This window comes from Ischnura elegans, chromosome 3 (genome assembly GCF_921293095.1).
Source record: "Ischnura elegans chromosome 3, ioIscEleg1.1, whole genome shotgun sequence".
Lineage (NCBI taxonomy): Eukaryota > Metazoa > Arthropoda > Insecta > Odonata > Coenagrionidae > Ischnura > Ischnura elegans.
The window spans coordinates 69,277,090-69,301,243 of NC_060248.1; the positions used below are offsets into that span (position 1 = coordinate 69,277,090).

The window sequence follows — 24,154 nt, forward strand, 5'->3', positions numbered from 1 at the left end:
CCCCGCCCACCTACACCGACTTACCGCCCCTCCCGCGCTAACTCGGATGCCTCAGGGGAGAAGCGTTCCGCGTCTCGCTAGGGTAGGGGCGCCTCTGTTGTGGGCCGAGGGGAGGTTCATGAAAAGAGGTAGGGACGAGGTGGAAGTTGTAGAGGTGCGGGAAAGAAATCGTGGGGGTGGGTGGGAATGAAGTTTAGGGGGACGAGGGATGGGTTGAGGGTGTTTGAGAATGTTGAAGGCGGAAGAGAATGGTTGGGTGGGGGAGAAGTCGGTGTATTTTTAACCGTCACAAATTAAGGTGGCCATGTTGGATTTCATTATCTCAAGAAAAAGGGACCCTTTTTCGAGGAGGGGAGGATTTTGAGGAAGGTGGATGGGGTAAGTAGGTGTTGTGTGTGGAGGGTGGAGAGGGAGGTTTTGGAGTGAAGGTGTGGAGTGGGAAGGGGAAGGTGAGGACTTGCAGGGAAAGGTTTCGCTCTTTTGAAGGGCAATGGGAGACGGAGAAAGAGTGGAAATTGTGGGTTGGTATGCTCTTGAGTTTTGATAGTAAGGGAAACGCTATCTAGCCTGTCACATTGACGGATCTCTGAATAGTTTTTCAATAAATTTATCTATTGCCTTCGATGGTATTGCTCTATCGCCGCACCAACTTAACTTATTCCTACTTTTTAATAAAAAATATTGTTTACATTTTTTAGTTAATTCTTAGTAAGATTTTATTTTATCACTCGAAATTATAAGTTTCCAATTTGGATGTGAAATAACCTGTTTCAGGATAACCTTTTTACGATAACATGAGAGAGAAAACGCATACTAATGAACTATTACTGTGTGATGCTCGCAATGTCCATGGTTACATATATTGAAAATATATTATCATATATCTATTGTAATTACATTTGACCTTTCTACTTTACACGCCTCATATTTTATCATAATTCACAGTTGTTTTCTGGTCAGGCTCACCGTATCTTCACTCGTAACATGAAAATGACAACTGCCGACACTGATTGATGATTTCTAAATATGCTTTCTTTCATTACAGGCCATCATGTACGAGGGACAGGACAAGAACCCGGAAATGTGTCGTGTTCTGCTCACTCACGAAGTTATGTGCAGGTGAGATTTACTATGCAGTTAGAGAACTAACTATTTAATTGAAGTATCGTTGCAAAATCAAATTTCAGTTCAAAAGTTATCCGACTTTAGATTTTTATCATGGTTTTGGAACCATTATTGACCTTATCGTGATGATTTGCGAATGTATTTTCCTTCCTGTTCCTGAGCTATGTCTAATTACATGTAACAATAGATGCGAAGTACTTTGATATATCTTTTACATTTAAGAATTTTTAGTGTGTAATCTTTCTGTGATGATAATAATTTTCTATTTTATTTTCAGTCGTTGCTGCGACAAGAAGAGTTGTGGAAATCGGAACGAAACTCCGTCGGATCCAGTCATCATAGACAGGTAAGGACACTTTCTTTCTTTGCTACTGTTGTTTGTAAAATTAAGAAATTTCTATCCATAGATCAACAGTTAAACATTTTATTACCGTTTTTAAACTCAAATATAGACTTATTCGACTGCATTTTTATGCACCTTGAGCCTCAGCCAGACCGAGAGGGTGCCAAACTTGGCAAGAACAAAGTAGCTGTGCCAAGTGATCGTTAAAACATTAGCTCTTCCTATATGCTAGCATTGAGGAAAATTCGCCTTCACAATTCCTTCGTCGCGTGTAAATTATTAACGGTCCCAGTAAGCTAGTGAATACAAGACCGCAAATTTTACTTTAAATTTCTGTCACTTTCAATTATGGTATCATTTCTTTACTTTCCACACTCACTCGTGTATCTATAAACATGAGAAATTCAGCATTTATAACCATGGGCTGTTGAGTATATTACTATTTTTCTATTCGTAATTCATTCAAAAGTACATGATGGAACAGCTCCCCCACATCGACCTTAATGCTCTAAGTTATATTTTAAATCAATTTTGCTTATAAAATAGTTTTTCATGCATAGTTCTGCATCCGCGGGACAGTACTCCATAATCATTGGAGTGTAATAGCTCGACTTCATCGTCCTTCTTTCGCGTGACAGATGATTGTTGATTACGTTCTTTGAGAGAAGATATTTTAATTCATTAGGTGGTAATCTGCTTATACAAGTTCTTCCCTTTTAGGCATAAGCATATCTCAAACTACAAGTTTGACTAATTTTCGCATTCGACACCTTTCAAAAACAAGGTCAGTTTGTATGAAAAATTGGTTGGAGATGTGGAGGATACGTAGTTAATTGCGGACTGTGTTTTTCTACAGGTAACCCCCAGTATGAAAAAAAATCCATCACATTTGATTTGCTTTGAATCCCCCTAAAAAGGCGTCATGACCCAATTGACCCATATCGCTTATTTTCTGTCAATTTACATAGGTACTAGTAAAAAGGGAGACACCTAACATTCTTATTCGCATCTCACAGCCGTCGGGTATGTATACGCTCCCAACTACTTATTCCAACGGCCCTATTCTTTCGAGAGTGTAGATCCCTTTCTCTTCCCCTTTTTATTCCCTTCGCACTCCTATTCGATGAGACTCCCTTCAGCCAGGACGCAGCCTCTGCCTACTCTCTCCCCTTCAGCCTTCTCCCACACATCCGACGAATCCTCTCAAGACTTCCGCCCACGCGACCTTTTTTCTCGCGCTGTGCAACATCTCCGCTCCTCTCCCACCGAACATTCCCACGCTCAGGACAACCCGCTTTTCCATATCAACCATACCGAGGAATCCAACCCCGAGAGCTAAGCCTATACCGCCAGTAGCCTCACTGAACCTCAGAGCCAAGCCTCCTGGGAGGGCCGTGTTAGTAAAGTCCGTACCACGATTACTACATTGGAGGATTCTCAAGTCTGCCGCTGGAATTGACGTCACTAAGCGTGCATTAAAATCAGATTTTAAAATCGCCAATCGCAGCGCTACCTGTTATCTATATCCATTTCACGAGGAAATACAAGATAATAATATGTAATTGAGGCAATAAATATTATAAGCCGCACATTTAAACCACGCGATACGGTTTTAAAGTAAAAAGACCACTTCCACAACGGTTCATGGCGAAAGTCACACTGAAGAGATACATCTGCCTAGTGGCGTCGCCGAATAAAATGTGCGCGAAACGGCAAAAGATGTAACGCTTAACCGCCATGTTCTTGTGCCTGCTTTTATGGAGTACTCTATGCACGTACTTCCTAATTTCAGGGCCCGCATTCAAATTCCGATGCCTGATTTATGCTTGAATGCATGGTGGGTAGCACTCAGCAAGTTCGGCACTCCATCAGTTCGATGAGACGCTAAGCCGTGGTCCCCATGACGCCTTTTAAGAGCAGGGATGCTGACGCTGGGTTTCTCTCCACAGTTCCTTTCATATCTTCCCCAACGGCGCCATTGACCTTATCTATCGGTCACTTCCTCCGAATACCCCATAACTGTCTATCCACTTCAGAATACCTCCCTCAGCTATCTGAGGGAACAGGTACTAAAAATCTGGATAGCAAGACGCGTTTTCTAGTTATTTGCGGTCAAAATTTCGTTCGTTTACCATAAAATGGTACACTTTTACCAGGTAATTATGATAGCATTCGTGCGAACAACGCTGAATTGCTACCCTCATATTGTAATATAGTGTCTGGATGAGATATAAAGAGAGCAAGTATTCAAATTAGGGTTTCTATTAAGTGTGTATAATGTGCAATTTTATCGCACGGTAATATAGATAAAACCGCTCTGGCTGAAATGACAAAGTCAAGGGTAGATGGAGGACTGCTGAAAACCAGTCGTGGATTTGCCACCGGTGTAGAGAAAATTCGTTTAAATCATTACTCGTAGGGTAAAAAGAAACTTGGTATTTTCCCGCGCGAAAAAAACGATTTATTTGTCTTCGATCATTTCAAGCAACGAAAGGTTATGAAAAAAACAAGCCTAAATTCGCAATCCTTGACGTTTGTGGAATACTACCAAGTTTAATTCTTTATTCACCGCAAAATAAGCCTGTCGACAGACTTAAGTGAGCCACAAGTTCAAGAAAGTAAGCTTGTTGACAATTAATGTTACTTAGCCTCACATTACACCTCACCAAGTGATGCGTGGCGTCTTTCGGAAAGAAAAATTCAAATCGAAAGTCGAACACCACGCAGCGTCACCTCCATTCTCTTGCTACCCCCGGCTGGCAGTATTACCGCCGATGAGCATTTCTCACCCCCTGCGATCCGTCTAAACCCGCCCATCCCGAGCCCAACCCACAGAATCCATTCCTCGGAAACCTCTCCTTTCCCGCTCCTCCCCATCTTTATGCGACCTCTCTCTTCCTTCTTTTATACTAAGCTCATCTCAGGCTGCCCGACTGAGGGGGGCGCGGAAGGTCCCAAGGGAGCGAAAATACGTTGGGGAGGGAACGGGAGTAAACGAAAGGAGGGAGGGCAGCCTCCTTGAGAGAGAGAGAGGGAAGAGGATAATGGAGGCGGGGGAGGAGGGAAGTGCATTTGCGCGCGGGAGGGAGGGGCCGTGTGCAGGGTTGGGCTATTTGGGTGCATGTAAGTGGATACGACGAGGAGAGGGGAAGAATGGCGAGGGAGGAATTGAAAGAATACGGCGTTTAGGTGGGGATGGGGAAGAGGTTTTGGTCGTGAGGCTTGTGTCAGTCGAAACTCTGTTTCATGGCGTTATGTTTATTCTCGGTATTTTCCGTCTTAGTAGGTTATTTTGGCGAGAAAAAATTAGCCTAAAGGAGTGAGTATTTCTAAAATTATGACGGCTATGTTAACCATCTTATTGTTTGACCATTATAAAATGCTCACCAAAAGCAGTAAATATTTCCAAAATCACTAAATATATGTAAATCAATAGCTCTGCGGATCATTAAAAAATAATGCTATGTTAAATATTCCCTAAATTATTAAAGGCAAAGAAAATCAAACATCTATGCTCTTATAAAATCCTTTCGGCTTGATTTGGTGGAAGGTCGATATATTCATGATGAAAGAACACAAATGATAATTTCCACATTTTTTATTCCAAAAGTCAACAATCGACCATGGTTTCAACACATTGTGTCATATAAAATTTTAGGTGTAGGTTTTAGAATCAAAAAGTGCAGAAATTACCATTTGTGTTCTTCCATCATGGAAGTATTTTCTCTCATTGAAAAAGTTCTTTTCATCATGGGGATTTGAAGAAAATCATCATAGGCTAGTTAAAGAATCATTTTAGTATAGGAAGCAAAGTACGATTGCTTATAACTGACTCTAGGATTGAAGTGAGATGCTGATGTCTGACTTCGAAACCCACATGGTTGAGTGTTAAATATCTAGTAGAATAGCATTTGTATTATCGTGCCTGGTACAATTTTATCGTTAATAATGTGAATTGAATCATGGTGCATGAAGAGTATTCCAATTCGGAATCAAGCGGGATTACTCATATGGATTGAAAAAACCGGATATGATGGTGCAGGTGCAGCTTTCGTAGAAGGGGCTGAGGGGTTAGAATAAGATAAGGGGTAATATCAGAGGGTTGAAGGGCAACGTCAACCTCTGGAGGGTGGTCAAGAAAGAGAGTTAGGAGACTGCGGGAGGGTTGGCCGACCCTAACCTTCACCCATGCTCCGTCTCCACTCTACCCTCACCAGTTCCTTCCTCACTTCCTTCCTTTCCCTCCACCCATCTTCCCCCTGGCTCTCCCTCAGTCTCTTCATCATACATAATATCATCCCACTCTTCTCCATCCCCTTTGTTCTTATCCCCTTTCCCTTAGCGAAACATTCCCGTCCCCTAAATCTATAGGATCTGGTCTTTTCCTCCTCTGGGCGAACCCTCCTCTGGCCTTCTCCCTCTCGCGTCACGGGACCGTGGTCTCCTTCAAGGGTTCAGCCGTCCATGGGTGAGTTTGGCATGGCCGGTGACGATATGGAATAGGATTTGAGTCGGAAAGAAAGACTTTAGGACGTAGGAGGGGATTTAGCGTACGGAAAGATTGGTGGGAATAATGTTATTTTTTTCTCCTGGCATGGGCGGTAGAGGTTGAATAGGGTTATAGTATATGTGGAGGCATCTCTCTGACAGGAATGCAATGGTAGTGTTGCTCGAATTGGCTGGTTAGATGACCAGAGAATTAGCATTTTTAGTAAGTTTTACGGATTAGGCAATGACTTTAAAACGACTGATTCTTCTAACAACTTTAAAACCATCATGAGTTTAGTAAAGTCGTACTTCATAACCGAAAATCGCGAATTGAGCCGTGAATCTGGTATAACTTTGGAAAAATAGATTTTTATCGAAGGAAAATTGCTTAAAATTCAGTTAATCGCTAGCCTATTATGGAAAAAATTCGCTATAACTGCTGATCTCTTAGAATTTCCTTGACAAAATATGATCTTTGACTCTACTAAACTTGCTCCCATAAATTGCGGAAAGGCAAATGCTGGATACATAACCATTTTGGTCGAGAGCGTAGAGTAACGTCAGTAGACGCTTTCTACCCATTCAATTCCTTGTGGCTCAGTGGTTTTAAGCCATGACGTTTCTCCCACGATGGCTAAAAAGTGCTAATTAAAAAATAATATAGTTTTTTTTGGAGTATCCTGCAGGATGCGGCAATAAAAAAATTCGCGAACGTTTTTATTTGTTTGGATCTTAAGCATAGTGCTTCCTCGGATGCTGGCAGAGGTCGTTCAAATCAGGCTATATTCGATAAAATTGATACATTTTCTGTCGGGCGTATTTAGGACATCATTCCTCTATTTTAATCTGTACTATTATACTATATTAAAAACTTACGTGTCCTAGGAGTAGAACACAATTACTAGAAAAATTTGCGCCTATGAACTTTGATTCGTAATACAAATTATAATACTATGCCTGTATGATAACTACTGTATCTTAGAGAAAATGCCTTGCAACAAAGTAACAAATGTCATCGTGAACTAATGCCTAAACGTACTAATTCAAGAAAAAACAGTTGATAATTGCTCCAATTTTTTCTCAGTTAATGTTTATCACGAAAATGCGTGACAAATTAGCTTGCTTTGAATACAATGATGTTTTACTCTTCCAAAACCTATGGAGTTTTTTTTTTGTAGTACATACAGGTATTCGCCTTAATATCATTTAATAAATATGTATTTCAATCAGTGTCTAATTGGAACTAGATGATCTTTTGATGTGATTGATGAGTTTGAAGTTGTATTAATGCTAAAAGAACTTTAGTCTCCGTGGTGCTTGCGATAAATTTACCTACTCGTCGTCCCAGCATTCTGAGCGTTCGAGTTCTGGCAGCAGCATTCCTTATGTGAGTGAAGTGTTGTCCTCACTTTTCGAGACTAAAAATATAAAACCCTCTCAAGAGATCCATTTATATTCAAACTTAAGCCTTTTAAGTCTACTGTAAATGCCAGAAGTGATTCAAGTTGAATGTTGAGAGTTTTTGGGGCTGAGTGGCTCTGAAGGGAATTTGATCGCTCGACAACTGAAACAGGAAAGGGAAGTGTTCTTCGCGGGGATCGTAAAGTTAAAAGAAACCGTTATGTGAAAACGTATTTCTTTATCAGAGTATAAAATTTCTTTTATTGCTAAGGCTGAGAAAACAATCGCGAATGTCGCTAACCGAAGTGACAAGTCTTTGGCCCAATGAATTCTTAGGAAATCGTTGCATTTTTTTATTTTCTTGATATGTGTCGAGGAAAGTTAACTGGGTAGTTTTTTTTGCTCACTGAAAAGTGTCCTTAATTTAATGCATCAATGGGACTATACGTAAATTGAATTTTTTATCAGGACACACAGGTTTTCAAGCCTGTTTAGTAATTTCAAGTTGTGATTTGAATATGAGTTGTGATTGCATGTCGTTGTATGAACTGCTCTCCTTCTCTCTCTTTAACTCTCGATGAATTAACTATGAGAAATATTATCGTATTTACTTTTGAGGAGAGAGAATACATCTTTGCATCTGTGCGTGTAAATATTGTTACCGAATTCAGACCACTTCGGTTTTATGCGACCATGGTGTTCACCTTTCGCGTGTCACGAACGCCTCAACTGAAACATAGGCATAGGAGATACTTCGAGACTAATGACTAAATTGAACCTTTTTTTACCTTTCCTGTCTATATTCTTTGGCATCATTTTGCCTGCTCGTACATAGGTTGCTTCCTCCGCTTTACTCAGCATAAATAAATAGCGATCTTTACCTTGTAAAGTACCTTGCTCCATATCTATATAGCAGCTTAACCGGTGGCTGGCGTGAGAGCATAACTCATTTATTTTGATTGGAAAATATGTGGAGATCGAATGTGCGCAAATGTTTTTGAAGCCTTCAAATAATTTGTCATCCTATTTCCAGTCCAGTCTGAACTACATTAAAGAAATTTTACAAATGTGCATGCAGATCCTATTTATGCATGTGCATACTCAAGAGGTCCTTCTTAAGAAACTCTTTGCTTCCCTCGAAATTAGGGTATAGTCATTTTTTAGGAGACAGTTTAAATGCTTCATTGTGGCCAATACCTTATTTAGTAATCTGTCCAAGCTTATTTGCATCTTTTTTCCTTGCCTCTTGCCAACATTTTTCTCAACAACCGTGCAAAAAATATTTCTCATTTTCGAAATTAGTAACCAAGCCGCTGTCACCATTACAGTTCCAATGCTATACCACAAAAATTTGTCTCACGGCAGTGAGTGAAAAAGAATTGGAGAGGAGATTGAAAGAGCTCGATATGGGTTTCAAGTTATGTATTCCCTCTCTTCTCGCTCTGCTCCTTCCCTCTCTCATATTCTCAATGCGACGATGTTCGTTGCAGGGGGAGAGGTAGAGGGTGAGTCAAGAGGCTAGTAAACAGCCGTGGCGGAACAGAGGGGCGTAGTTGGGAGATAGGCCAGGCTCAGAGGCTGGAAAGAAATGAATTCTTATCCAAATCTATGTGAAACGGAAGAAATCTACGTCATTTTTACTCCCGTTCCGCCTTGGTGTGAGGTTGAGAATATTAGGACAAATTAGGAAATGAGAAGGCGTGTGGTAGTGATCTATAAGAAAGGAAGATAAACAAGTAATCATTAGCTCCTGCGCACGCGACATAGAGTGCAAAATCCGGGTCACGCGACTCACCTACACAAATCCTTGACGGAGAAAACTGCTGGTACACCAACTCCGTCGATAGCGCTCGAATTTAGAATCGAATATCGGTGTGTACTTTCCAATGAAATGGGGTAAAACTTCGTAGATTCAGACTTATTTAAGTGATCTGAAGATGACCGCTGAAGCTGTTGTAATTGCTGTTTCAAGGAATCATGGGGTAACACGATGAAAAGTTTTTGCTGCCACGAAGCTCTACCACCACTCAAAATCTTCCCATTCCGATTTTATTTTCTTGATTACAAGTGCCATTAATACCTTCATTTTTGAATGACATCCATCAGGTTTTCCATACCAGAAAATCCATCCATTCAGGTCCAATCCATCAGGTTTCCTCTGCCATAAAATTGCATGCATCCGGATTGTTATTGCAATTGATCCAAATCCGAATTAACTCTTTAAAAGGCAATGGTCTCTTTCGGAAAAATCTCCGCCAACACTTGGATTTGAACTCGTGCCCTCGGGATGGGGAGTAACCTTGCCAACTCACCGACAGGACTCAACTCCCTTCCCGGATGCCGAGCTTCTTCCTCACTCCGGGAAAGGGCTACCTCTCCTATAAGAATGGATAAGTGAGAAGAGGGAAATGTATCGTGGAGGTGGATTTTGTATCGGTCTTGGATGCTGAAGATGGGATTGAGAAGTGATGGAGACGCAAGCTCGCACTTGCAAGGAGTATATATGTGTGTGCGGGTGTTAGCCTGGAATTGAGTTACGGGCGGAGCGAGGGGAGGCGGTGGATGGGCATTTTGTGGAATGGGAACGGTGGGGTTATCCGGCTCGGGTTCTCCCCAACGGTCTAGCCCAGACCTCTTCCTCTTCTTCTTCCTCTCGTTCGTCTTGTCGGGGAGGCGGAGTTACTATGTCGCGAAAGGGAGGTGTGCAAAAGGAGTTAGATCCAAGCAAGAGGCCGAGAGAGTGTCCTTACTTGCGGGTCGCGTCATTTGTAGGAGTGGCTTCATGGGAGTAGTTTGAGTTAGACGCGATGAATGGTGCGTACTCATATATATGCTAGCTTACAGTACTACTCGTATTTTGATTGTAAGTAGGTTCAGATCGATTGTTAACGAGTTCACTTTGTAGAAATTCATAAGTTACAAATAGCTGCAGCAATTTTTCACTGTATTTTATTCGCTCAACAGATTTCAACGTTCACACGCTATTATCAAGAAGTGTCAAGCAAGAGATATGAGTGAGGTTGTCTAAAAACTCGTTATTCTCTGTTTAAACCGTGATGCGGCCTATTAAGTTGAGGTGTCGTGCCTTTTTAGCCTGCATCTTTTCAGGTTGGATATTAATAGCCACATCAATAATGATAATAGAAGATTCCCCCGAGGAATTTAAAAATAAGTTCGTTGGTGCTCCAATTTATCCTGTTAATCCCTTTTTGTCCTCGACTTTTCTGTGATTAGAAGATCAATTTCTCATTAATTTCGTCTGCGCGCGCAGTATAAGTTGCATTTTAAGGTTTTCACATGGTTTCCCCCTTTACTGTAGTTTCTAAAGCGTCCGACAGCTCACAGAGTGGAGGCTCAAACTGTAAAACGTGCATACACTATAGCAAAGTGCTGTGAGGTAAATTCTGAGAAGCACTCTTCCCTCCTGCGATTTCTAGGAGTTCTTGCATCAGGAATGTATGTGATGCCCGGTGGGCGGGAAAGACATTGTGGGCAAGCATTTCCATCGTCTCTCGTCCTTCTCAATCTTTTTTTTTTCCTTCCCCTCGTAGAACGAGCCGAAGAAGGATCGCATCCTTCCATTTTCGGAAAGGGTAAGAAAGGCCCTTCCGACTCTTTTCCACAACGACCCAAAAGATGAAGAAAAAAAGAGATCGCCGATAGGCGTCCTGGGAAAATTCGATCCGAATTCCTGCCTTCACTTTTCTCTCCCTTCTTCCCGAATCCTTTTTCTTCTCGTTTCCCATCCTCATCCCGACTTTTCGCGATTTCCTCCCGAAGCAGTAGGATGACGGAGTATGAATGCCAAGAACCCTCTCGATACGACGGTTTTTCCCTTGCGAGGCAAAATAGGTTGGCCGGCGTTGTCCTCATCCCCGACTTGAAGCGATTGTGAAGCACCTGCAATGAGGCCGTGTAAGATAAGAGCTCAGGCACTCCTCAAGGATGTTAAAAAGAAAGTAAACAGTTAGGTACTTTTCCTTCGTTCATATAATAATCTAGCTCTGGTTTGACCAAGTGGTCTGCTCTCTTAACAGAACTTTTTGATGCGGCCCCATGTTCAAATTATCATTTACCTTATGTTGAAGTTTGTTATTAATGGTTGTAATACAAAACGCACCCATTAAGTATATAATTCTACGATAATTTATTTCTATTTCTACGATATTCTACGATAGTAGTAATTTGAATACCCAATTTCCATTTCCTTGGTATTTCTGAGTCCCGCTAAATTTTAATTTTTGGAAAATAGTCTTTCTCTCATCAAGATGTCATGGTATCACGAAATCGGCTTTGAAAAAACATCCGCTAAATGGTGTCTAAATAGGTATTCAGTGCACGCTCCTGGTACCAGTTGTCGTTCCATCAACAGTTGTTTCATCCCCGTCCTTTACCGAATATTAGCCCTCCCTCGAGCTCCTCCTGGCATGCCTAAATCCCCCGCATTTTTGTCCCCGTCTGCGATCAAACTATCCTCCCTCCCTCTTCCGATCCTCACTTCCCGCTGCGTCATTTAACCAACTCCCAACCCCAGCAATCGCATACCCCATTGAAGCCTCCCTCCGGGCACCAGCGACAACAATCCTCCCCCTTCCATTGATGCAATGCCTGCCCCCCCGCAGGGTCCATCGGTAGCGGGTGTCCCTACTTTGGCACCACATGGTGTGCCCAGAAGTGTCCTCCGGCGCTGATCCTACCCCTCCCCTACTTGCACCGCATCTCCGCCCCTTCTCAACACAAGCCCAGGGGCTCCCGGTGTGCAACGTGATCCCGATGTCCGCCCCCCTCCCTCCCTCTTGTACCAGCCTCGTGTATTCCTATCCATCCATGCATGTCTATCGACTTCGTTAGAAGGGTAATTTTTCCCCGGCTTTCTCCATAGACCGGGTGGAATGGTTGTAAGCTTTTGAGGTTTGATCAGGATGACTTGATACCAAGATTTCAACATCTTGAGATGCAGTTTTTTTATTTTCGACTCCAGGTGTACAGTATCTTTTGATAAGGCTATAAGATAAGATTTTGTGTCGGCATCGGTGGGAGCGGGTACAAGTCCTCGCCTACCATACCGAATGTCGCGGGTTCGAGTCCCGCCTGGATAGGTTGCCCCTTCCAGGACATGGGAGTGTATGATCGTCTACTGTTGATTGTTCAAACTCCCGATGTAAAGGCCTCATTGTGCTCTTTTCGGGGTTAATGGAAATAAATAAAAATAATAATTTAAGGGTGTTGGGGCATTCAATTAAAGCGGAGTGAGGTATATAAATTATTTTTTACCCATTAACCATGTTTCTTTATTAAATTTTTTAAACCTGACAAAGTCGCGTAAACTACTTTACTGATGGTAAAATTTTGAAGCCTTTCTTCGCCGTGAGAGTCGTGCTGCGATTTTATAACGCTTTCATTCCTCTCAACTCGTTCACTGCATTTTACATTGGTACAGCTATATTGGTAGAATACTAAAGGCAGCGAATTATTGATTGTGAACTATGAATTTCAATAAAAGCCATAAATTTCTAAAATATTCTTTTAGAAATTTCTTATTAAATAAGCTCCACGCGTTTCTAGCAATGTGTGGTGCAAAATGAGAAAGAACCCACACATACCAATTCTGCATCCTGGTGTCTCACAGCGTGTGAATATGATATTTCAGGAAATGTGTTAATCTTTTATTAAATTGCAATTTTAAATAACTTTAATGAAATCTGAAGCTATGAATTTTGTGAATTTTGTAAAAATGTTGAAAATATTTCCTAAATTCAATGTTTCACAGTAATATGAAGCTACTATTATCCATAACAGAAGTTTCAATTCGTAATGGCCAACGAGATGACTTGGAGGGAACATAAAAGTAACGTTTCACACCTACCTCACCGATATTACCACTCCGTTAAAACTTACGCAATCCTTTTATAATTTTTATATAAAATGGAATGTATATCATTCAACATTTTCGTGTTTATCAAATATGAAAAATTGTGCATCAATTTTTTCTGGGTGCAAAGTTCTATTATTTGTGAATCACGCAAATGTTGTAGTGTTTTTTTTTCAAGATTAGGATGCAAGTTTTAGGGGAGTAAATCATCGCGACCAATGGCACAATACGACAATTTGGGAAGGAAGGACGAGTCCTTTAAATGTCCTCCCTTGCTTTGAAAGAATGCTTCAAGCCATCCCGTCACTTTCGTAGAGAAAGGGAAAGATGGGGTGAGTGAAGTCGATAGTGGGGACAGGAGGTGGGGGCGAAGAGAGAAAGAGCACGCGATTAATGTAATAGCCTGCTGTTTCGACTCAATTGGCTCCTCGTTCCCAAAACCGCTCGGCCCACCCCCTCCTTTCAATACCCTCCCCTCACCCGCACCCCCCCGCGCCCGCCCCACTACCCTTAATTACCCCGACATCAATCCCCTCCCCACCGCCCGCTAACACAGTGTCTTAAGTCCGCGGGGGTCTTGGAGGAGACGTAAGCGTGGGAGGAAAATGGGGAAGTGGACGGAGGCGGTGCGAAGGGGTGGGGCTTTAGATACGGCTGATTAGAGGAACCTTGGGGACAGGGGGCGAAGGCGGGGAGAAGGGGGATCGTTCTTGGTCGTGTAGCCCCCCCTCCAATCAATGTCTCCTTCGATGTTCGTCGCCGCGGTAAGCCACTCACCTCCTATATATTGTCCTTGAATCCTCTTGCCATTTTATTTTAACCGTGCTACTTAACCGATAATTGACTCTTTTGACTATGACTTTCATTATCAGAATATGTTCCGTTCTTTCGTAATGCTGCAATTTGCATACTTGTTTACCACAGCCCTCTATTTTTCCCTGGTTAAACATAAAGTATCTATAAATATCTAATTATGTGTTTCCAAATAATGTTTGAAAATTGTAATTGGGGGCAGATTGGCCAATTGGTGGATGTAAAAGGAAAGCAATTGGGATCCATTTCTTTTCCTAAGATATTTTTTATAGTTCCTGGTTTTCATCTTCCTTGTATCCGTCTTAATCTGCCCCTTTTACTTACTCTTACGCTTGGCCTTCCACAAGGCACTTTTTTTCCATTTATCCCTCCATTATATTGATCATGGCATGTATTACATAGCAGGTCTTTCTCTTCCTGATGATGCTCCTCAGTTTCCTTTTCCCAATTCCGTGATACAACTCCTCGTTTCACACCCACTCCGTACATTTTGTTTTCCGGTGAGTTTTCTCGGTAAAGAGTAAAAAATTTTTTTATCCAAGGAATGTACGCCTACCGCTGAGTATTTCATTACGGGCCTCGCGAATAATCTAGTATGGGAATTAGGAATTAACCGATCATAGCCTTGTAGTAATCTTCAACGGGAGATTGGCATTGTCAAGGCTATGAAGTCTGTTGTGCCGTTTAATCCCTCGCTAAACATAACGTATCTATAAAAATCTAATTAAGTGCTTCCAAATGATGTTTCCAATTTGTAATTGGGGCAGATTGACCAATTGGTGGATTAAATAGAAGGCAATTGGGCTCCATTTATGACATACTTCTCGTCATTCTTATAACCAGTGATAGTATTATAAAGTGAAGAATAATTAAATTTTTATCAATATTTTAGAGAATCATAATCTTCTCGTTTTTTTACCCGTTGTATGCCCGTTTATCTAATAGTTAACGCGGATTGGTATTAGTCACCAACGTGTAATTCTTTCCTATCACTTCATCTATCTCGAAATTTTATTACCAATACCTAGTTAGTAAAATTGGACATTGCAATGTTTGAGTGTTCCAATGTGCAATTTTACTAATACATATTAAGAACTTCCACCACATCGCACCTCACATCATATAAGATACCAATACCTTGCACTGAGTGGCCTGTATATTTTTCAACAGGTTTACAGGATTCTCCGAATCTCACTTCATTATGTCAACACTTAAAAGATATGTTGGGTTCAACGAAGTGGTGCCACTAATAACACTAGAAATTAATTACTTCAGAAATTGTAATTACTTTACGTAAGTTTTAAATGTTATGAATAAAACATTCTGACACATTTACTTACAATGGGATATATTCCAGCAATTTTGCTTTAAAATTGTTAGTTGCTCGTATCTCAACTTAAAACTATTTCATTTGTAAACCAGAAAATTAGTAAATTCTTGGCTGCTACAAATTAATTCCATTGAATATTAATAAGTAATAATTATGAATGTGAATGGCAAATGTTTTAATTTTTTCCACAAGCCATTTCATCAAATAATAACGATCAGAATTCGCTTAAGGAAGGGGCTTGATCTGGGGATTTCAATCTGTGATTTTTTTAAATGTACCTTTCGCAATTGGAATTTGTCGAATTATTTCATTGACCACATTTTACATTAAATTATATTTTATTCTCCTCAATGAGGATTTTCTCATGAAATCGATATGTGATCATTAAAATTAATCAACTTCATTAAATAATTAATTAGATTTTCCGCTTAATTATTTTAAATTATGAAATTAGGGGTGGTGTGAAGAAAAAATATAAAATTTATGAGTAGCTGCGCAATTAATTGTGTGCTCATAAAAAAGGAATTCATTTTTTATGGTTTGAATATTAAGCATCTTTCGTGCTTATATTTCTCGTGAATTTGTAATTACACTTGGAAACCCACATTTTTTTATATGGTGACGCGGATTTTTCCAAAATATTTTTCTCTTATTTATTTAATCCCGCCGTAGTCAGTTAATTTTCATTTTTCCATATGATAAATTATTTTTTTCGTACCCATTGGGTCCATCAAATACCGATAGAGCTAGTGCACTTACATTGGTTCAGTTGGCCATTTGATGTCTTGAAAAAATATTTACGTTTGAATTTTATATTTTTTATCCCCCGCGAAAGTTTGTTTTTGACGATGATAATTTATATACTTAGCAGATTTTAGTGTTAGATTTATCTTCACCAATTTTATTTATGTTTGCTAATAAGTTTCCAGTTTCTGGAGCAATATTGTGTTCCTCAAATTACGATTATTTTCAGTGTTAAATGATAATTTGTAATTGAGAATAGCAACTTCCCGGACTATGAATTTGAAATAAAGTTAGGAATTTTTCAATAGATTTTGGTAATTAAAAATTCACCTGTCGGAATCGAAGTTTTTATTTTTACTGGCAAATTATTAAAAATAACATATCGACTCTAAATGGATTAGAAATGTTGTAGGAGTTATACCTTTCTCCCCGGAATAATCCCTCCATCCGAGTTGAATCCCTTTCGCTCTCGTCGGGACTCCATCGTCACTTTCACATTTTTTGCATTTTACATCATCAATTCTGATTTCATTCAATGAACTCTCATGATTCAAAGAGTTGGATTCTTAACTGAGCAATTCAAAAGAAATAGTCTTCGCATATTTTATTTTAAAAGGCGTTAGTCATCTTGGATGATAGCCATATCGGTTGAAAGCAAAATAAGTATGCCGTGAATGTGAATGATTCTATCTATATAATTACATGTATAGATACACTATTTAAATCAACGATTTTTCCAACTACTTGAGCCAACGATGGCGCCATGTAATTCATTTACTGTGATTTGACTTCAATTACATCACCTATTTGCAAATTGGTCAATTACAGCAGTCAGATGGTTTTTAGTCAAAAAAACAAACAAACATTGTCAGCAATTAGTACCAATACACATTGTCCGGCTCTAAGATCAGTATCATTATTAGAATCCATGTATATATGTGCGTTTTCCGATCTTCAAACTCCAGAATATATATAGCTGATGATTTCAGGATTAACTGTGTGAAACCTTTTCGTTATGGAAAACGGAGGAATAAAATTTGCAAGGTTCAATAATCTATTTGAAACATTTCTAATGTTTTATTTATAATAGTTTACCTCTTTCATTTTCCATCCAGAAATATAGCGGGTAAAGCCTATTTTTTGTGACCATTTGTCATTGGGGTACCAATGGAAGAGAAATTCTTCGTAATTATCATAAAAATGTCATGAGCTATGTTTTTCAGACCAACCTCCTTGAAATAATCGCGCGCCCTCGCCACTTTGCGGCACTAGATATCGAAACCAGTGCGCGCCAACACCTTTCCTCGCTCACCTCATCCCTGCAACTGCCTCACTATCGCCCCTAACCTAACCCTTCCTCCTTCCCCTTCCTCTGACTCCACGTCGCCGCCGCGACCACCCAACACCTCCCCACCCATCTCCCCACCTCCAGTTCCCCGAGCCCTTATGCAAACCAATTAACATGCATAATTAAGCCCGCCGTGCCTCGTGCGTGGCAAATGCCGTGAACCAGCGACACCGGCGTTGAAGGAAGGGGTACGACGTTAAAGCGGGGAGGTTCAGCGAGGGAGGGGAGTGGGTAGGGAGCAGGAGGAGAGGGAGTTGGAGGGAAAGTGGATGGTTTTCAGCGGGAAAAGAGAGAGTTTTGCGAGCCAAAATTAACGATGGAATAGGAATTTCAAAAAAAAGGAGGTAGGTGGGAAATGGTGTTGAATACTGAGACTGAAAAGAGCTGGGATTCAATATAAACAGAGAGCCTCTCGAGTGTCTCAATGAGTATGAATATTGTTTCAATATCAGTAAAGTATCGTGAAATCTCAAGATAGAACATGTGACCACCAGCAAAGTTTGGGAGTTCATGTGAATATAGAATATTGCTACGGCAACACCAGACATGGTTTATTTTCACTCCGAGCCTTTATCAATTGTCCAAATTACTAGTACTAGGAGAATACTACCAAACCATCGTTAAATGCAGCTAAAACAAAAAATTATTTTCATATCGTTGACGGTCTAAATTAAGTGATTATCCAACCGCAAATCCAATTTTTAAACTATTTACGGTCATATTTTCGGTATTAAAGTTTTATTGCGATCTTTGCCTGTTTTTTCTGATGTGTTCATTGCTATTATTTAGCTCCGTCTTATATAATATTTTATTAAACCGGATTCAAATCAGAATTATATATGTAAGCCATTGTCTTCCAGTTTTAAAGATTATTTTTGTTAATATTCTTTCAATTTTGAAATTCAAAAATTATTCATTCATTTATCTTTGAACGAGAACTTAATCAGTAGGTACATAAGATGCATAAAATTTAAGAAGTAATATCTTACATAAATGGCAAACAAAACGGGGTTCGGCAGGTAATTTTCTGATCCTAAACCCACTTTATGTGAGGAAATGTGTTAAGACATGCAAATATATGTTCATAGAGAATCGAAAGGAATATCTGCAAATAATTCTAGGCAGATCAAAGTACCAGTAAGGTAAGGTAGTAGAGAGAATTGCAACAAGGGTGAGTAGTAAGCGGAAAGGTACGATATAGGAAAAGATCCCTTGGAAACGGGACGAGAGCGAAAAGCGCGCGGAGAGAACGAGGTGTAATGAGTGGGGGATTGTCATCTGGTCGGGTGGCGAGGGAGAGAGTTATGGCCTGTGGAAGCGGAGGAGAGGATGTGGAAGGATTTTAAATGCACCGGAGATGAAGTGGAGCCATGGGAGGAAGGTGGCAAGCGGTCCCTGAGCCAAGTGAGATCCGTGTTATACACCGGCACAACTTTGGTCGAAGAGGTGGTTCGCGTTTTTTACCGCATGGGGGAAGAGAGTTTTGATGAAAGAGTTTAAAAAAATAAAAGTTGTCCGCGTAGTAACTTGAAATATATTCCTCGGAAAATATGCCATTCCCGTCGGCCAGTGAGGGTCTAGCGTGGCCTGACACTGTGACCACCTCTCCCCACCCTTTTTCTCCTCTTGCCTATCTAACCCTCTCATCTCGCTTCTCCCCTCTTTTGTCTCCTGGTCGCAATTAATTATGAAAGTAGTGAAACGTAATAAAGTTTGGAATACTTTACGTGAAGACTAACAAATCGTCTTTTTCTCACTCCAGTTTGTTCCGAAGTTAAAAGTAAAGTCGGAAAGAATTGTTAGCAATAACTACTTCTATTAGATATTTTTTTCCAAGTCTTCAACTTTCACAATAATGTTGTTCTGAGCGTGGGTATTTTGCACGTGATGAATATTAGTGTTAGTCTTCGCTTTCGTTGAGGTCTAATGTCGTTGTTATCAGTTAATAGACTTTTTACGCAGATGATTGTTAGTTATTACTTTTATCAACAACGGCTTCTTAATCTTCTAACATTAAATCTTAGTTTACCTTAAAGTTTAGCTTAAAAATATCTCTAACTTTCAAGTTACATCTAATCTATAACCACAAATACTGCATTGTTTAAGAGTAACTTCGCCAACTATATCTATTTCTTCCTTCAAGAATGGGTAATTTAATTATATTTTCGTGAATTATTCCGTGAATTCCTTGGTTAAGCCTGGAACTCGCGCGGTGTATAAAGTGCCTTTGTTAATTTGTATTATATTTTGATTATTCAAAAGTTTTGAGCTTAGCTGTGTACGTATATATGTGTTCTATAATATATTAATATAGTTTATATCCATTCTCTTAGCAATGGAAAGGGTGAAGGTTTTACGCTAATTATTTTTCATCCAAACTATTGCAGCTACATCAGAGAAAACTTGTTGTAAATCGCTTAGAAATATTTCAAAATATACTCGCCTATCATCATCCCCGTTTACATCTCAAGAAATAAGGTTGCGTAGACCTCGATGGTGCTGTAAGCCTGGCGTTGCCTCGTGTTTGACGACCAGTTCTCATCACTGTGAACTGACATTCCGTCGCACTCATATCACCAATGCTCGTGGTCGTGAATGATCTCGTCCAAGGCCCGGGATGGCGCGTAACAAAAAATAGGAGAACGACCAACTTTAAGGTCGGCACTCATCCACACGGGGCTCGCGGGAAAATGTCGCCGGGCTCCGTTCGCGGGCAGATTGACGTCGACGGGAATGGGACGAACTCCTTTATTTTCGTCGGGGAAGCTCCCATGTGCGTGCCCGTAAAACCAGTGACTCACTCTCTGCCATATTTCTCGGAGACCCCTCGCGATGTTTTCCCTCACCAACACAGTCGACGCCAATCTCTTCTCGTTTCCCCATCCTCAGCCCCGCCGCGCCACCTGGGGCCCCTTCCCAGCGCCGCAGGGCGCGGACTGAACGGCTCATGTACTATTCCCTTCACATATATTTTATATATATCGAATGTTGAGCGCCCCTCTTCGTCTTCGGGAGGAGCGGCCCCGTGAATGCAGCCGTCCTCACTCCGGGCGAGACGTTTCCTAATGCCACTCAAAGTCTATCACATCTCCCGTCCTTTCCCTTTACTTTCTCTGTATCCCTCTCTCCCAACCTTTCTCTCTCTCTTTCTCTCTTACGCCTTCCCTAACCTACCTCATGACGTCTCGCCCTATCCCTGGGTGCGAAGAGTCTTTCGCCCATATCATAGGCGTGGAGAACGAGCTTCTCCCAAAGGCCGCGTAGTGGTGGCGGGTGACTCATAGGAGTGTCCGGTTATTCCCTGTTGAGTGTTCTCATTCGCCAAGGATTTAAAAAAATCTATGCGATTCTTCACAGTTGTCAGCAAGGGAATGTGGCCTCATCAAAATGTGCAAGTAATTTTAAATTTTAGAAAATCACCGTATATTACGCAGCGGTGGTCCTTTATGGAAATGCATTAGGATAATAACCTCTCAGCGACCCCAGAGGTGCTGTAGTTTTCTTGAATATGCGTGAAGTGTATATGAAGTTCCACACATCACTGTTATAATGAAAAAAACATTATCATTTATAGGTACATACCTACATGTGGATGGAGTGTATTCCCGCGTTAGTAGTTTAGTGAGATTGCTCTCACCAGTCACCGCGTAAGCCGGGAATGATAAAATAGCTACTGATTGGATCTATTTATATTTTTTCGCAAATTTCACCTTATCTTCATATTTTTCTCCAGTATTCTCTGTATTTTGCTTCAGGATGAGAGGCAATCTATGTTGGTGACTACCTTATTTCCTTGAAAAATTCCATCGCTTGGTCGTGTTATTTAGATGCTAGGAAAGTAAAAAGAGATTATTTCCAACAGTCTAAGACATTTTATAAATTAATTTATTCAGTAATGCCATCCATAGGTTTCCTGAACCAGTCCTATTAGTAATTCGACATAATTTTTAATTAATTTATTTTGCCATGCCAACAATGCTTCCTGAACCAATTCTGTTAGTATTTCATCACTCCGGTAGTCGAATGCATTTAAGATGATGCCCGAAATGGCTTATGAATCGTTGTCTTAACGTCGCAGGTACAACTTGCTTTAAGTATTGAGGTAACCTGTTGCAGAGCACACGCCGGCTTCCTTGAGATGATGCAGAATTACATCCTCCTCCGGGGCAGTGACTTTCTAATCCGCAGATTAGTGGCTGCCCCGACGGAACTGACGCCACTGGCCGACTCCATGAATTACTCTCAGAACCCGTCGTGGATCCACTCTGTCCCTCCACCGTGTACTAATGCCACGTTCTACGATACCTCTATAAGCAGCCACGCTCCGAGTGTACTGCTAATAGAGAGAACTATTCCCGCTATGTGTCCTTGAATCCCAAAACTGATATCCGATTATTGAAACAGAGAGATAGCAATTTTCTACATATTTATTGAATAATGTACGAAGCGTTTCGACCGTCAGATCATTCTCAAGTATGTACAATGTGAAATTTTTAAACGTACTTCGCTTTAATGAGTGCGCAGTACCACTATTTGATTCATCACAAGAGTCGCTGGCTGGAAGTTGGTTTTTAGCATCGTGCACCGGTGCACCATTTTATAAACTAAGCCATGTGTCGAATTATTAACGCATACATGGATGTCCGGCGGATGTGAGCTTCCACCGTACGTCGTGAAGCAGTTTACCATTTTTAACAACGGAACGAGTGATTAGCTAGTATGAATGAACTAAAGACCTACCCACACAAAGTGTGTTATGCAAAATTTAAATTTTAAGAAAAATTTGCCTGGACTTCGTTGCATTTATTTCGCAATAGTTTTTATCCCCCGCTGTTCAAGGCCAGAGCGACTTCTTGAAACTTTCCATTTTCCAATTTAATTATTTATCTCACTTTCCTAATAGTTTCCACCTAAGAGCATCGTTAACTGCTAACTAATCATAGCATCATCTCAGAACGCTTGGTCGGATCGCATTCGGTAAGAGTCATCCTTAACTCTCGCTCTCCATCTTAACTCCTCCCCTCTTTTGCCTTTCAACGATTCCCTTCCCCCTCCTCCTCCCTCTCACAACCCCATTCCTCTGATACCCCTCCTTAGTTGAATCGCGGACTGTCTCCATACATGGCTCCTTAATCCACCTCATCGACGAATCCATCGTCTCAGCGGATCACTCAGTTACCTGTTAGGTTATTGAAGACTTCCCCTTGACCCTCAGGGCTGCCTGATGAACTTGTTCCGTTGTCTGTTTAGCCGTTGAACATTCCTCAAACATAAGCTCACGAAGCATAAGCTCGATGTGTATCGACAGCCTTAATTTTTTTTAAATTTTAATGGATAGCTTGTGTTTACCAAGGAAGGAGTTTCTTAATTGTAGCTTACACGGCTCATGGGGACAAATTTGAGATGCACCTGATGTGTGCCACGAGATGCACTGAGAGATTGTACCGACACTCGTATCGTGTATTGCGTCCCACTGCTGGTCACGAATTAGTGTTGAAATGAATCTTCAAACTATCTTATGCTACAGAAATAATGCATGAGGCAAGTTACTAACTTTGTTTTCTACTCATTTACCATGCTCATCTATAGTTGCGTATTTACTTCCTATGTTTCATTAAATAAGTTACTAATTTAATTTGAAAGTAGTAATTTAGTTAATGTAGAACAGAAATCATAGTTATGCGATGAATATTTACATGTTTCATTAATTTTTGTACTGTAGTACAAATTATTCCACTGTTTTGGACAATTATGATTATGTTTTTAAATATACCCTTCGCACGTCATCAGCTATGAAATTTTTGTAGTATTAAAAATATTTCTTTGTAATACTACGAACATTTAAACACAAAGTTTGGAAACATTTATTGCGGTGTAAAACTGCTAAGACAAATGGGAGTTACTAATTGACAAGTTATTGGTTCTATTTGAATAGGTATGTCAAATATTGCCTCAATTATATTTCAGGAAAATTATCTGTACCTGTACCATGCTCAATTAGACATGACTGAGATTAACAAAAATGCCTGTAATTTAATTTGATACATTATTTTTTATAATTATTGTACCAAATAATTTTAAAAATACTCTCTGTCTTCGCAATCTTTGGTATGGAAAAGGCATCTAGTTATATTTCGAGTTAAATCTACAATGTTGTGGAGAGCGGTTTTCTATCTTAGACCCAAATAATTGTGGCCGACCAAAGTATCAGATCTTTTCTGTACAGAATTTTTTGTCCTCACGACATCTTACCTATCTTCCAACATCCTCATTTTTTGTTGCAAATTCTTCTCCCTTTAATTCCACCGTCCGCAATTTCACGCGGCCGATGCCTTGCCATCCCTCGACCCCCTCCTCTTCCCGTAGCCGCAGCAACAGCCCACCGTTTCCCCACCCCTTTCGCAGATCCCACGCTCTACAACCCTCCGCATCCAGCCTCTCCCTCTAGCCCGTCGAATCGGAAGTAATTACGATTCCTTCCGCCTCTATTAATCGGCGCAGGGACCAGGAATGAAATCAATTCTGCTTCGCCTGAGCTAATTGGGCCGCGTCAGTGGAGAGGTGCGGAGGAGAGGGTAGGGTTGGGAACTGGGTGGAAGCCGTTGGGGGAGGTGCATGCGTAGGGACCGGTTGAGTTAAGCAGTGGGTAGTGCACTCACGTCGGAGCCGATGGGATCGTTTGCCAACTTT

At 40.7% G+C, this 24,154-nt stretch overlaps 1 protein-coding gene across 1 annotated transcript in view; it reads left to right on the plus strand.

Moving 5' to 3' along the window:
* The window catches only part of LOC124155201 (transcription factor COE1-A), a 245,334-nt gene that overhangs the window by 83,440 nt on the left and 137,740 nt on the right, over positions 1-24,154 (plus strand). The window contains exons 8-9 of the mRNA XM_046528919.1: positions 1,046-1,119; positions 1,403-1,471. Coding sequence (XP_046384875.1) covers positions 1,046-1,119; positions 1,403-1,471 — 143 coding nt within the window. The remainder of the gene's footprint in view (positions 1-1,045; positions 1,120-1,402; positions 1,472-24,154) is intronic.